The following is a 13,772-nucleotide window of genomic DNA, read 5'->3' as shown; positions in this document are numbered from 1 at the left end:
CTGGCCATGCTCACTGGATTGAAGCCAACCAAGACTGCCAAGAAGACAGCTGTGTTGTTCATGCAGTAGTCCATCTGGCCTGCCACAAAGGGAGCCTGATGGTGAAGAGAGAGAAGGGCATGATGAGGGGGTCATTACTCTGACTGGTGCCCAAGGCTCAAGTGCATCAGAATCCTTCAGAATGCTTGTTCAAAATGCAGATTCCTAGGTATAGTTACAATCTACTGGATCCACATTTGAAGGGGGAGCACATTTTTAACAAGTACCTCAAGGGCACTACATTTTTAACAAGTTCCCCAAGGAAATCGTCTGCATGGTAAAGTTGGAATACTATTGAACTAAATCATAAGCTCTTTGAAGTCAATATCCTCTTCTCTTTGTGTGCTTCCTTCCATATATAACACTGGTGGGATCTAGTTTCTGCTCAGTGAATTCTTAGAGCCAGAGAGCTGCAGAATTGAGAGGAAACTTGGAGTCATCTGGCTCAGTGCTTCTCAAACTACCTGGAAATCTTGTTAAAATGCTCAGTAGGTCTGGAGTGGGGCCTGAGATTTTGTGTTTCTAACAAGTCCCAGGTGACATTGATGTTGCTGGTACAGGCACCATATTTTAAGTAGCAAGGGATTAGTCCAGGGGCCATATTTTTCTGTAAAATGCCAGATAGTAAATACTTTAGGGTTTGTGGGCCCTATGGTCTCTGTCCAATTACTCAACCCTATAGTTAGAGCATGAAAGAGGCCCTAGGCCATATGTAAACAAAAATGGCTGTGTTCCAATAAAACTTTATTCTAGGGGCTAGACATGGTGACTCACACCTGTAATCCTAGCACTTTGGGAAGCCAAGGTGGGCAGATCACTTGAGGTCAGGAGTTCAAGACTAGCCTGGCCAACATGGTGAAACCCTGTCTCTACTAAAAATACAAAACTAGCCAGGCATGATGGCATGTGCCAGTTACTGGGGAGACTGAGGCAGGAGAATCGCTTGAACCTGAGAAGAGGAGGCTGCAGTGAGCAGAGATTATGCCACCGCACTCCAGCCTGGGAGACAGAGGGAGACTCCGCCTCAAAAAACAACAACAACAACAACAAAACAAAACAAAACAAAACTAACCTTTATTTTAGGGCCCAGTGCGGTGGCTCATGCCTGTAATCCCAGCACTTTGAGAGGCCGAGTGAGGCAGATGGATCACCTGGTGTTAGGAGTTCGAGACCAGCCTGGCCAACATGGTGAAACCCTGTCTCTACTACAAATGCAAAAATTAGCCGGACATGGTGGTGGGCACTTGTAATCCCAGCTTTTTGGGAGGCTGAGGCAGGAGAATTGCTTGAATCCTGGAGGCGGAGGTTACAGTGAGCCGAAATCATGCCATTGCACTCCAGCCTGGGTGACAGAGCGAGACTCCATCTCAAAAACAAACAAACAAACAAACAAACTTTAAAAACAGGCAGCTGGCTGCATTGGCCAGCCAGTATAGTTTGCTTAGCCCTGGACTAATCCACCTATCTTGGTTGCTGATTGATTGATACACAGTTATTCTGAAATAGAATCCCTTCCCCATCTTCCCACATTCACACGACTCGATCCAAGTTAGTGAAACTAAAACCAAAATTCTTTGAGCAAACTTCCTGCTTTCTAGCACCCATCTCATTGATCTATCTTCCATGCTATTCCATTCCCACTCACTTCCTCTCTCTAAAATTGATCCGCTCAACCCATCTTTCTACTCACAGAGAGTCCCACAGAAATGCCAATAACAATCACCCTCTTCTTCCCAGCAGCCACCTAGGAGACGAGGATGGACAAGGCAGTGTAACTGGGAGGATTCCAGGGCACAAACCTACAGTGTGAGGATATCAGGGCCAGGAACAGGGGAGGGAGGAAATAGGCTTTGGCTGAATGCTGGGGCTTTTATGTCCCCATGAGAAGATAGAGGTCTCTGGTCAACATCAGTGAAAAGCACAGATCTTCTTCAGTTCCTTAATCCCGTGTAAGGCACTATCTTCTGTCCCCTCCCTAGAGGCCACCACAGACCTAAGAGGACAGACTCAAGGTCAGTGGCACTGGTTGGGAAGCAGAAGCCTATGGTTTATTAGAGCAGGCTACATTAAGAGATGGGAATAAAGGGAAAACTGTCGTTGAATGAGCACCCACAGTTTGTTGGGCACCATGATATACACTCTGTAGAGTTGAAAAACTCAAATACCTACAACAGCCAGTCAGGCAACATAAGTACGTGAAGTGGGCCAAGTGTAAGGGAATAAGGAATGGAAGGGACTAAGGCAAGCTGGACACAATCTCTGTGTAAAGATATTCAAACTCAGTTTCTAAGAAATACTATTTAGGTCAAACAAAATATTCATAGGCTAACTTGGCTTACCTGTCACCCCCTGCAATGAGGTAGGTGTAAAGAGATTTCTGTCCCAGACCTTTCATCAGCTGATTAAAGGACACCTGTAAGGGGGTGAGGATGTAAAGAGGTAATGACAGAGAAGAAACAATTATCTTGGATTTTCAACTGCTAGAGGGCAGAGACTACATAATGATTCTCTTAGGCCAGTGCTTAACCCAGTTCTACATGGAATCTGGCACTTAAAGCTGCTACTTGGAGATGATTACTTGGTGGTGCATGGGATGTAGAGACATTGACAACATACTGGCGGGACTCAGATGGGCCCAGAAGAAATGGGACTTCATGGTGCCATCTAGCTTTTGGAAGAGAGAGCAAGCCAGGCTTGGAGTCCAAGTCTAGTGAGGGGCCACCTGGGAGCTTAGTTATGATGATCTTTGTGCTTCTGAGGGTCACCTCCAGAAGTGGAGGGGGAAGAAAACTGGGGACCAGGGTGCTCACCGACATGAGGAATGCCATCCGGCCAGAGGTACCCCCTCCACTCAGCACAATCAGTCCCCCATCCGGCTCCTGAAGAAGGAAAGAGGCATATATCACCAGGGCCTGGCTCAGGTTGGAGGAAGAATATTCTTTTTTTTTGTCAGTAATGCAAGAGGAATTGGAAAGAGTCCTTATCCCTCCTCTCATCACAAAACTGAACAAATACATGCAGCGTAATGTAGCAAAAAGAACACTGGATTAGAGAAACCAGTTTCACTCCCACGTCTTGCTCCACTAGTTGTTCAAATCCTTACTTATTCCAGAAAGAACTGAAAGCAGCTTTGTCATCTAAATAAAAGTAAATAATAAAAGCAGCATTATCCAGCAATTATTAGCTGAGTGTATTTGAGCAAGCTACAGTGATCATCCTTTCTAAATCTTTGTTTTTTCTTTCTTTCTTTTTTTTTTTTTTTTTTTTTTTTTTTGAGACGGAGTCTCGCTCTGTCGCCCAATCTGGAGTGGAGTGCAGTGGCCGGATCTCAGCTCACTGCAAGCTCCGCCTTTCAGGTTCACGCCATTCTCCTGCCTCAGCCTCCCGAGTAGCAGGGACTACAGGCGCCCGCCACCTCGCCCGGCTAGGTTTTTTGTATTTTTTAGTAGAGACGGGGTTTCACCGGGTTAGCCAGGATGGTCTCGATCTCCTGACCTCGTGATCCGCCCGTCTCGGCCTCCCAAAGTGCTGGGATTACAGGCTTGAGCCACCGCGCCCGGCCATCTTTGTTTTTTCATCTGACAAAAACAAACAGAAGTCATATCAACTTCACAGGCTTTTGTGAGGGTAATAGGTGTGAAAGTAGATTGTCAATTATAAAATATTAAGCAGATGAGTTATTATTATTTATTCATAAGATGAAAATAAGCATCCAAAAAGGAGGATTTCCAAAAAGGAGAAAGGAGAATGAGATCTATCAAAGTGAGAAATAGAGACAATAAAAAGAGAAAGATGGAAACAGGAAAGTTTAGGCAGGGAACACAAGGAAGGTTAACGTACCTTCAGCACCTCCTGAACTTTCCCAGCCACCTGTACCATGGTGGTCAGAATGGATTCGCTATAGAGTCTCTGTAGGGAACAGGCAGGAATGAGAAGCCAAAAAAAGGAGGACGATGGATGGCGGAGGGGGTCTCAGGGTTTCTGATATTAGGAGCCATGGTCAGGGAGAGCAGAGGTGGGGTTGGGGTTGGCATGTTTATGTGCAGGGCCCAGGTCTTGGGTCTTGGTTACCTGGTATGTGGGCAGGGCTTGCCCCTCCTCCTGGAAGATCTCAGCATCACATTGTCCCAGCAGTCGAACAATTTCCTCAGCATCTGCTTTGTCTAGGTCCTGGGTCAGTGGGTTTGACTTCTCTGTGATTGGCACAGCTGCCTCATACCCAGACAACTAGAAGGAAGAGGGGACAAGGATGGAGCAGGAAACCAAAGCTTCACTCACACCTGTAAGCTGGAGGTGGGAGTGGCAGCAGGCACAGAGTTGGGACTCACACACACGGACACACACACCACACTAGAAACTCAGCTTGCACTTAGTACTCTGGGCATATTAGGGAAAGAACATCAGGAAGGAAGAAGAGGTGAGCAGAAACCAGGGTAGAGGGAAGACTGGATGAAAAATAATTCTAGGAATCAGCACAGAAAGCCAACATGAAGAAGGGGTCTCACCTCCCACTTGCCAGGCTCTGGGGTCTCAATAACATGTTGAAACCGTTTTGTGCCTGGCATGGTCCCGTGCTGCGGATACACTGTTCCACCTGCCTCTTCAGCCACACAAACCCCTCTGGTCACAATGACTCTGCTTCTAGTTGGCAGGGCCTTATCTGAGCCACAGTGATGATTAACCCAAGCACCCTAGGCTCTCAGAGCACCACCCCCTGTACCACTGCCTGCACCACCCTTTCCTGGTCACTAGGCCCCCAGCCCTCTGGTAACCCCAGGGAAACTCCTGGGGTTCCTCTTTGCATGCACCCCGACTGGCCAAGTCTCTGCTTTGGCCCTTAAAGATGAAGACCTGAGGCTCGGGACTTTTGCCCTACAGGGACAATGCCCTCTTCTCCGGAGGACCTGGAGCCTGGGAGTGCAGGACAACACCCATGGCAGTGAGAATCCCTGGGCAAGTGTCCTCCGAGGCCAGAGATCAGGGTCGCCAGGTCAGCAGAAGTCAGAGGACCCGGCCCATGGCTTGATCACATGCTTAGCACGCACAGTCCCGCTGATCCCATTTTATCCTCTCCTCTCAGAAAGGAACGCAGCAGAAGCTTCTGAGCCCCAAGTGTGCACACACTGTACTGGATATTACAGCGGGAAAAAATCTCACAGAAACAGAAATACTGCATTGAGAATTAGAAACCAAAGGATCTGCCCTAAATACAATGTTAGCCAACATTTATTTACACTGAACAACACACTTTTCACAGACAGCATTTCAGTGGATACACCAACACTAAGATGTTGGTCAATACTGACACCCTCATTTTTCAGGTGATGAAACAGGCTCACAGTAGTTGAGTTGGTTGCTTAAGATCACACAACTGGACAAATTGGGACTCATACCCAGGTTCTCAATTCAGATTTCAGATTCAACCAAAGCATGAAATAATGTAAGGGCTTACACGTTATTGAACAAAGAAGTAACTAACAGATTGGGGCAAATTAATCATCATCATCCAGTCACACAGTGTTGTGAGATTTATAAAGATCCTTCCCCAACATTGTCTCATTTGAGCCTCACAACAACCCTGTGAGATTTCACACGCTTTGCTTTACAGGTGGGAAACCTGAGGCACAAATAAACCAGTTTCTCCAAAATCACACCGTAAGTGGCAGAGCTTTAGAAAAACAAAAAAAGAAAAGAAAGGAATAATAATTTTTTTTAAAAAGCCATAGGTCTTTGCGCTTTGATTCTCCCTAGAAGCCCAACACTCTTAACAATCGCTGTATCTCCAGGTTTTAACATAATGCCAGACACATAGGAGATGTTCAATAAATATTTGCTGAATAAATGAAAGAATGAATGAGAAAGTGAACGGAATTAAATCAGATTATGAATGGGAAAGAGACTTAAATGCTGACGCAGTCTACAAGTAAGGGATCGTTAAAGCAATTATTATCTCCCTCCCTCTCTCCCCTCTCCTCTTAGCCCCTCGGGCACTGGAGGTGGAATTCCTTCTCTCAACTTGGCTCTTCCACGGGGGGAGGAAGGGGATCTCCCAAGTGCCGGAGACCCTAGCACCTGCGCCTCCCCCCACGCCCCCGCCGGCTCGTCCACTTGAGCTCGGAGAGAGAAGGGAAAAGGGACGGGGGCCCCAGAGGCGCCATTGGGAGGGTCATGGGAGGAGCCCCGAGAGGACGAGGTGTGAGGGGGCGGGAGGGGAATGACGGCGGCGAGAACCCCGGCTGGGCGGGGCGGGCCCGCGCGTCCCGGCCGGGCTGCGGCGGAGCGAGCGGGGCCAGCGCTGCAGAAGGCGGCGGCTGGCTCTCCGGGACGGTCACATCCCGCTGCAGGGGCGGGCGGAGGCCGCCGCACTGCCTCCCGCACCGGGGACCCAGGCCAGCGTCCGGGCAACGCCCCCTGCTCCCGGACAGACTCCGCGGCCCGCCCGAGCCCTGGGGGTTCCGCAGACCCGCGCCCGCTCGGCCCGCAGCTCGGCCCCGCGCTACCCGCCTCGCCGGGCCCGCGCCGAGATGGGGTAGGGGCAGCGCCACCGAGTCGGGCGATGGGCCGCCCTCTGGGCACCGAGCAGCCCCCGGAGGCCTGACCAACCGCGAGGACCGGCGGAGGTGGGTGTGGGCAGGGTAGACCGCGCTCTGGGGGCGCCCGGGCAATGCGGGGGTGGGAGGGCGCGGAGAAAATAGGGCTGTTGTGAGCTGTGAGGAGCCTAGGAGAGCTGCTGCGGCCCCCCCTCCCCCGTGCGTTGTGGGCAGCCCTTGACCCCCCACAACTCCTGCCACCTCCAGGAGCCCCGCCTGGATGTCAAGCGGATGCCACAGTGCCCCCCCCCCCCAGCGGACTCAGTGGGGACATGGCTTCGCTGATGCCCCTTTCCCCATATCTAAGCCCCACGGTCCTCCTGCTGGTCAGCTGTGACCTGGGCTTCGTGCGAGCAGGTAAGTAAAGGGGAACGGGGCTGAGGGTCAACCAGAACTAGTCAGTGGGTGAAACCTGTTAACACCCTGGCTCCCACAGACCGGCCTCCCTCTCCTGTGAATGTGACGGTCACTCACCTCAGAGCCAACTCGGCCACTGTGTCCTGGGACGTCCCAGAAGGCAACATCGTCATTGGCTACTCCATTTCCCAGCAAGTATGAATCACCCTTCTGCTCCCCCAACCTGTGTCCTTAGATTTCTGCACATTTCTTCACTTAGGTGGGGGGATCTGGAAGCTGCCATATCCTGGCTCAGGCTGCCCTTTTCACGCTACTCCCCCGGAGTGCTTGGATGTTGAAGAGTCTCTGGTTGAGCCTTGTAGCCTGGCACTGGGGTGAGGCTGTCCTCCTCTCCCCTCATCTCCCTTCAGCGGCAGAATGGCCCCGGGCAGCGTGTGATTCGGGAGGTGAACACCACCACCCGGGCCTGTGCCCTCTGGGGCCTGGCTGAAGACAGTGACTACACAGTGCAGGTCAGGAGCATCGGCCTTCGGGGAGAGAGCCCCCCAGGGCCCCGGGTGCACTTCCGAACTCTCAAGGGTTCTGACCGGCTACCTTCAAACAGCTCAAGCCCAGGTGAGGGTCTGCGCTATTGGATTCTCTGGCTGCTCACCTGGCTTGCAGCCTCTTACTTATTTCCCTAAGACAAGCAACAGACTAGCTGAGTTGAATAGGATGATTTAATTCATTGCACTGCCAGGAAAGGAAGGAAAAGCAGGTGGGAAGGGGACTGGGTATAGACAGGCTGTTATTGAGTTTTTCGGGGGAAGGGCTTTTAAGCTTCCTGTTACCCAACTTCACATCATCTGCAGCCTGCATGAGTGCGTAATAAACCTGCAGCCATCCTGCTTTTTGGTCGCTAACCACCTGTCCACCAATGGCTTCCTCCCAGGGAGGGGCTACCCTACACTCCAAGGGCAATATTATGATGAGTCTACCCTCTCTAATCCCCAGCATCTCCATCCTGCATATGTCTGCATAGATAGCTATTCCCCAGTAACCCAGAGTCTGCCTTCTTCCTTCTCAGGTGACATCACAGTGGAGGGTCTGGATGGAGAGCGGCCACTGCAGACTGGGGAAGTGGTCATCATTGTGGTGGTGTTGCTCATGTGGGCTGGTGAGTAAGCAGCTAGACAGGGGACTAGGGACTCACTAAAGGTGTGAGGTGGCAAAGGTTGTCAGGAGAAAAAGAAGTGAGAGATGGGCCAGTCGCAGTGGCTCATGCCTATAATCCCAGCACTTTGGGAGGCCAAGGCAGGCAGATCACCTGAGGCCAGGAGTTCAAGACCAGCCTGGCCAACATAGTGAAACCTGTCTCTACTAAAAATACAAAAATTAGCGGAGTGTGGTGGAGGGCGCCTGTAATCCCAGCTACTTGGGAGGCTGAGGCAGAAGAATTGCTTGAACTCAGGAGGTGAAGTTGCAGTGAGTGAGCCGAAATTGCGCCACTGCACTCCAGCCTGGGCGACAGAGCGAGACTCTGTCTCAAAAAAAAAAAAAAAAGAAGCGAGAGAAATGAGAAATGGAGTGGGGAGATAATTAGTTAAGGAGGGATGATTTGAACTTTGAAGAGAGGGAGACGAGGCTGTTGAAAGCCCGGAGAGGAGGACTGCATGGGCACCAGGAGTTCAGGATGTTCTTCATGGATTTTCTAGAAGCTATGTGGGTATCTCCTTGTGAGGCGGGAGGTGGAGATGAAGGCTCAGACTGTATTGTGTTTCAGCTGTAATTGGGCTGTTCTGCCGTCAGTATGACATCATCAAGGACAATGACTCCAACAACAATCCCAAGGAGAAGGGAAAGGGGCCGGAACAGAGTCCTCAGGGAAGGCCAGTGGGGACAAGACAGGTGATGTGGGGGCCAGTGAGGGTGGAAAGGGTGATTCTGCCCCTGAGGGGCAGTCAGGGAAAGGAAGGCCAAAGAGGGGCAAAAAAAGATGGAAAATGGAAGACCTGGGATGGGGGAGGCTGGAGAGAAAGGGTGGCACCTATTACCTTCCTGAAATTGAGACACAGGCCATTTTCTTTCACAGAAAAAGTCACCATCTATCAACACCATCGACGTTTGAGTGAAGAAACACACCCAGAAGAGAGATGCACTAACAACTGGGGATGGGGATGGGGTCAGGGAGAGCCCAAGATGGTGATCTGCCTGAGACTCCCAGAGGGTAATGACACTCCCACAATCTCAGGCCTGGTACCCATCCTCTTTCCACTGTGAGCAGAGCCAGAAGGTAGGTCTGTTAAGAGTCTGTGCCCCTGGACCTGGGGAGTGGATATCAGATGGGATATCTCCTTCCATCCCCCGGTCCAGGGGAGAGTCACTTGTTGTACCCTACTCCATTAGGTCCCAAATGGGGGCCCCATTTCACCTGTATCAGGACTCTCAGCATCCCCAGCTGCCCCCACATCTTGCCTCTGGGCCTCAGAGAGGGACTGGTCGCATTTTCTGTGGGTATTCTTCTTACCCCAACAAATAAAAGGAATTGTCTGAGCCTAGAGGCAGATGCTGCACTGCACTACTCCAATGTCTTCCATGGAGCCTCAGGTGCTCCCCCTCTCACCTAGCAGCCCCTTCAGCTGCTAGTGATCTCACTCCTTGGACATTTTTCCAATAAAGGTTCTTGGACAAACGAGCTGACTCTACAGTATGCTGAAGACATTTCTTCACCTTGTCTCTCTCCCGACCCTCCAAGGGCCCCTTACACCACCACCTACTTGACAGGAGCATTGCAAGGTGTGATAATACCCCATCCTAGAAAAGGGCCAGGAAGAAGAGGTGTAGAAAACTAGAACCCCAGATTATTTTGCTTTGTTGGGTGAGAAGGGGAAAAAAGAGAAGAGAAAGATATAAGTTCCTGTACCACTGAAAACTAAGGCATATCATATGAGAGAGCAGTAGCCTTTTTATCTTCACTGCTTGCATTGACAGCACAGCTCCTCAGCACTTATTCTCCTGACTCCTTCATCAACCCTGGGCTAATGGTCAGAAAAGGACTAAGCAGTGTCTTGGGGACTAATGAAAGGACAGCTACACTCATGGATTCCTTGGCACCACATGCTCCTATCCTATGTGTTCCTGTGTCTGTTCTTCCCTCCTTTGTGTTCCCTTTCATCTCTGTCTCTGTTTAGTCAAAGTCAATAATAACTGTAAATCATAAATGAGTTTATATTCATGCTCTGCCACCATATCCAGAGGAGGATCTTGAAAATAAAACTAAGGGGTTGGGACTCCCGTGTCAAAAGAATTATTATTTGAGCTCTGAGGCCTACTTGTTTCCTGTGAAAATAGGGGCTGTCCTCTGCTCTTTCCTATTTTCTAAGGGTTGGCTGGTAGCCATGAGACAAACACCTGTTGACATTTGCAACCACTGTTGGGAAAGGCTTCTGGACCCACAGTCTGTCTGGAGAGCATATGCTACACTTTCTGGAGAGTTACAGATCTTCCCAACTTTGGATCATTTCAGAGCAGACTTATGAATAACTCCTTTCTGCCTTTCAATTTTTCTGGTATGTTAGAAGATAGGCCAAAAAGTCTGAAAGGGACTCCAATCCAAACAAAGATCAACAGGTCAGTCCCTTTTCTACTTAACCAACCACTCACCCCAGGTATCACAAGACAACCTGTCGGGTGAGCCAAATCAGGTCTGCCCTCAAAACTGAACCATACGCCGGGAATGGTGGTTTACGCCTGTAATCCCAGCATTTTGGGAGGCTGAGGCGGGCGAATCATGTGAGGTTGGGAGCTAGAGACCAGCCTGACCAACATGGAGAAACTCTGTCTCTACTAAAATACAAAATTAGTCGGGCATAGTGGCGCATGCCTGTAATCCCAGCTACTTGGGAGGCTGAGGCAGGAAAATCGCTTGAACCTGGGAGGCAGAGGTTGCAGTGAGCCAAGATCGCGCTATTGCACTCCAGCCTGGGCAACAAGAGCGAAACTCCCTCTCAAAACAACAACAACAACAACAAAAAACTGAACCATAAAAGCATTCCCATATAAACAGCAGTCTTTAACCCACCATTACCCAATTTGGAAGTAGGGTACCTTACGTTTCTTTGGCAGCTGGTTCCAAAACACTCATCTCTCAGATTCTGAGAAGAAATGTCATTTATTGGGATGGGAGTGTCACAGGTTATAGTATCGTGGCATGCAGAGAGCGAGCTTGGAGTTGAGAAGGAATATAAAAGCTGTTTAAAGCTACTAACTCTGGGTTGAATCCCAGTTCCAAGTCCTTCGCTGGCTGTTAGTTTGAGCAAGTGCCCTGAGTCTCCTGTTATGTAAAATGAGACTAATAATAACGCTATCCCCTTCAAAAGGCGGTTTTGGGATTAAATGACATAAATGCACGTACAATACTTTACACAGTATCTGGCAGACACATACTGAGTATTCATCGTTAGCTAGCGTTATTAGCCTGGCGATTCCGTGCAAGTCATGTAACCTATTTGGGTACAATTCTGTCAACTGCAAAAGGCCTATCATGGCAACCGCCCTGCTTCCCTCCAGGGTTGTGAGGATTAAAAGAGAGTGCACTCAGCAACAGCCAGGTACATCAAAGAGCGAGACGGACCACTATGACGTAGTACCTAGGGCTGGCCGAAGGCTTGTGGGCGGGGCTTGGTCTTGAGTTTGCATGCGGCGACGGGATTGGTCAAGGGGAGCATTCATCAAGCCCTCTCAAGGGCCCGCCCTAGATCTCACCGCGCTTGCGCACGTTCTGTTTGCTTCGCCGCAAAGCTACGTGTGACCTTGCGACGCGTGTTGTGCTTCGGTCGCATAAGCGTCAACGGCTGTCGCTGCGACTGCGTGGCGGTTTGTCCAGGTAACCATGGGAGTTGTCGCTGTCTGGTAGCATCTGAGAGACAAGTGTGCGTCATGAAGTTGAAGTACCTGAGGACCCTGCTGAGCCCTCAGGTGAGGAGTTGCGTGCCAGTCCCTCCCCCTTCCGCTTTGTGTTCCAAGAAAAGTGGGGGAACTGAAGTTTAATGATGTTGAGCTCCTACTGTGTGCAGAAGGCTGTAAAGGATATAGCGATGATCTGGACCCTGTCCTGTCGATACAGTGTTCAGGAGACGAGACGCAGCGCTAAGGAGTTGTAGCTTTCCTTACATTTCATTCACATCAGTTGTGTACAGGCCCCGTGCTGGGACTCGAAGGAATCCCAAACCACCCGACTTATTCCCCTGCCTTCAGGAGGCTCGTATTACAGGGAGAGGTGCACATGTAAGCAGCGAGTATGAATCTGCCCGTAATTAAATAAACGCCTTAGGTGCAAGCCCTGAAGAGGGAGTGCAAAGACCGAACCGTGTATTCTGATTCAGGAGAGGCTGGGCACCAGGTGAGAAGCCCTGAAACACGGTGAAGAAAGGGTGGGCTTTGGAGTTAGCACAGCAGAATTTAAGTCCTAGCTCCACCACGTCTTTCTTATTTTCTTTTTAAAATTTCTTACCTTGTCCTTATTTCAGATCCACCACCACTTTGTTTATTTAATTATTTGAGTCAGAGTCTTGCTCTGTCGCCCAGGCTGGAGTGCAGTGGCGTGATCTCACTACAACCTCCGCCTCCCGGGTTCAAGCGATTTTCCAGCCATAGCCTCCCAAGTAGCACGCCCGGGTAATTTTTGTTTGTTTGTTTGCTTGCTTTTATTTTTGTTTTTTGTAGAGACGAGGTTTCCCCATGTTGACCAGGCTGGCCACCACTACTTTAAACAAATGACCTGATATCTCTAACTTTAGCCTTTATCATACAGTGTCTCGGAGCACTCACAAACTTCTCCATTTGAAAAACATGAGTACTAATGGCAACTTTGGGGGACTGGGGGAAGAGCTATATAGAGTAATGTACACAAAAGAGCATTGTAAACTGAAAAGCAGTGTGAAAAATTGATAGACAAGAGGAAAGGACATTCAAAATTCAAACGATAGAATAATACAAAGCTAATAAGAATAAGATGTCTGGCCAGGCACAGTGGCTCACACCTGTAATCCCAGCAATTTGGGAGGCCAAGGTGGGAGGATCACTTGGGCCCAGGAGTCCAGGACCTCTACAAAAAAATTTTGACCAGATGCAGTGGCTCACGCCTGTAATCCCAGCACTTTGGGAGGCCAAGGCGGGCGGATCACCTGAGGTCAGGAGTTTGAGTCCAGCCTGGTCAACATGGTGAAACCCTATCTCTACTAAAAATACAAAAATTAGCCGGACGTGGTGGCAGCTGCCTGTAATCCCAGCTGCTCAGGAGTCTGAGGAAGGAGAATCGCTTGAACCTGGGAGGCAGAGGTTGCAGTGAGCCGAGATCGTGCCACTGCACTCCAGCCTGGGGGACAGGAGTGACACTATGTCAAAAAAAAAAAAAAAAAATAGCCACGTGTGGTGGCAAGCACCTGTAGGCCCAGCTGCTGGGTTCACTGAGGTGGTAGGATCTCCTGAGCCCAGGAGGTCAAGGCTGCAGTGAGACGTGATCACACCACTGCACTCCAGCCTGGGTGACAGAGCGAGACTCTGTCTCAAAAATAAATAAGATGTTCCTTAACTGAATGTGTAATATGTACTAGGGCATCTTAATAAAGAAATTGGGGTTGTGGTTTATGGATTTAAATCATGGTTCTAGGCCAGGTGCAGTGGTTCATGCCTGTAAACCAAGCACTTTGGGAGGCCGAGGCAGGCGGATCACCGGAGGTCAGGGGTTGGAGACCAGCCTGGCCAACATGGTGAAACCCCACCTCTACTAAAAATACAAAAATTAGC

At 49.8% G+C, this 13,772-nt stretch overlaps 3 protein-coding genes across 10 annotated transcripts in view; 2 read left to right on the top strand and 1 right to left on the bottom strand.

Annotated features, from left to right (window-relative positions):
* The window catches only part of GCKR (glucokinase regulator), a 28,870-nt gene extending 24,243 nt beyond the window's left edge, over nt 1-4,627 (bottom strand). The window contains 8 exon segments of the mRNA XM_010371214.2: nt 1-95; nt 1,730-1,783; nt 1,960-2,032; nt 2,379-2,452; nt 2,850-2,918; nt 3,880-3,948; nt 4,111-4,266; nt 4,545-4,627. Coding sequence (XP_010369516.1) covers nt 1-95; nt 1,730-1,783; nt 1,960-2,032; nt 2,379-2,452; nt 2,850-2,918; nt 3,880-3,948; nt 4,111-4,266; nt 4,545-4,604 — 650 coding nt within the window. The 5' untranslated portion in view covers nt 4,605-4,627.
* Nucleotides 4,628-6,317: 1,690 nt separating this feature from the next.
* Nucleotides 6,318-9,658, top strand: FNDC4 (fibronectin type III domain containing 4). Its single transcript, XM_030920462.1, has 7 exons — nt 6,318-6,659; nt 6,837-6,986; nt 7,066-7,181; nt 7,397-7,601; nt 8,053-8,142; nt 8,749-8,873; nt 9,058-9,658. The coding sequence occupies exons 2-7, from the start codon at nt 6,902-6,904 to the stop codon at nt 9,091-9,093; spliced, it is 657 nt and encodes a 218-aa protein (XP_030776322.1). The 5' UTR covers nt 6,318-6,659; nt 6,837-6,901; the 3' UTR covers nt 9,094-9,658.
* A 2,092-nt stretch (nt 9,659-11,750) lies between these two features.
* Nucleotides 11,751-13,772, top strand: part of IFT172 (intraflagellar transport 172) — a 43,600-nt gene continuing 41,578 nt past the window's right edge. For 7 of the 8 annotated variants that reach the window (XR_004054271.1, XR_004054272.1, XM_010371218.2 and 4 more), the window contains exon 1: nt 11,751-11,942. Coding sequence is in view for 6 of the 8 variants with exons in the window: in XM_010371218.2 (XP_010369520.1) it covers nt 11,904-11,942 (39 nt within the window). In the remaining 2 variants the exon portion in view is untranslated. The remainder of the gene's footprint in view (nt 11,943-13,772) is intronic. The other variant, XM_030920918.1, reaches the window with a different exon arrangement.

This window comes from Rhinopithecus roxellana, chromosome 17, assembly GCF_007565055.1.
Source record: "Rhinopithecus roxellana isolate Shanxi Qingling chromosome 17, ASM756505v1, whole genome shotgun sequence".
NCBI classification, from domain to species: domain Eukaryota; kingdom Metazoa; phylum Chordata; class Mammalia; order Primates; family Cercopithecidae; genus Rhinopithecus; species Rhinopithecus roxellana.
Note: the sequence above shows the minus strand (reverse complement) of the source record. Positions and strands in the feature narration are given on the sequence as shown.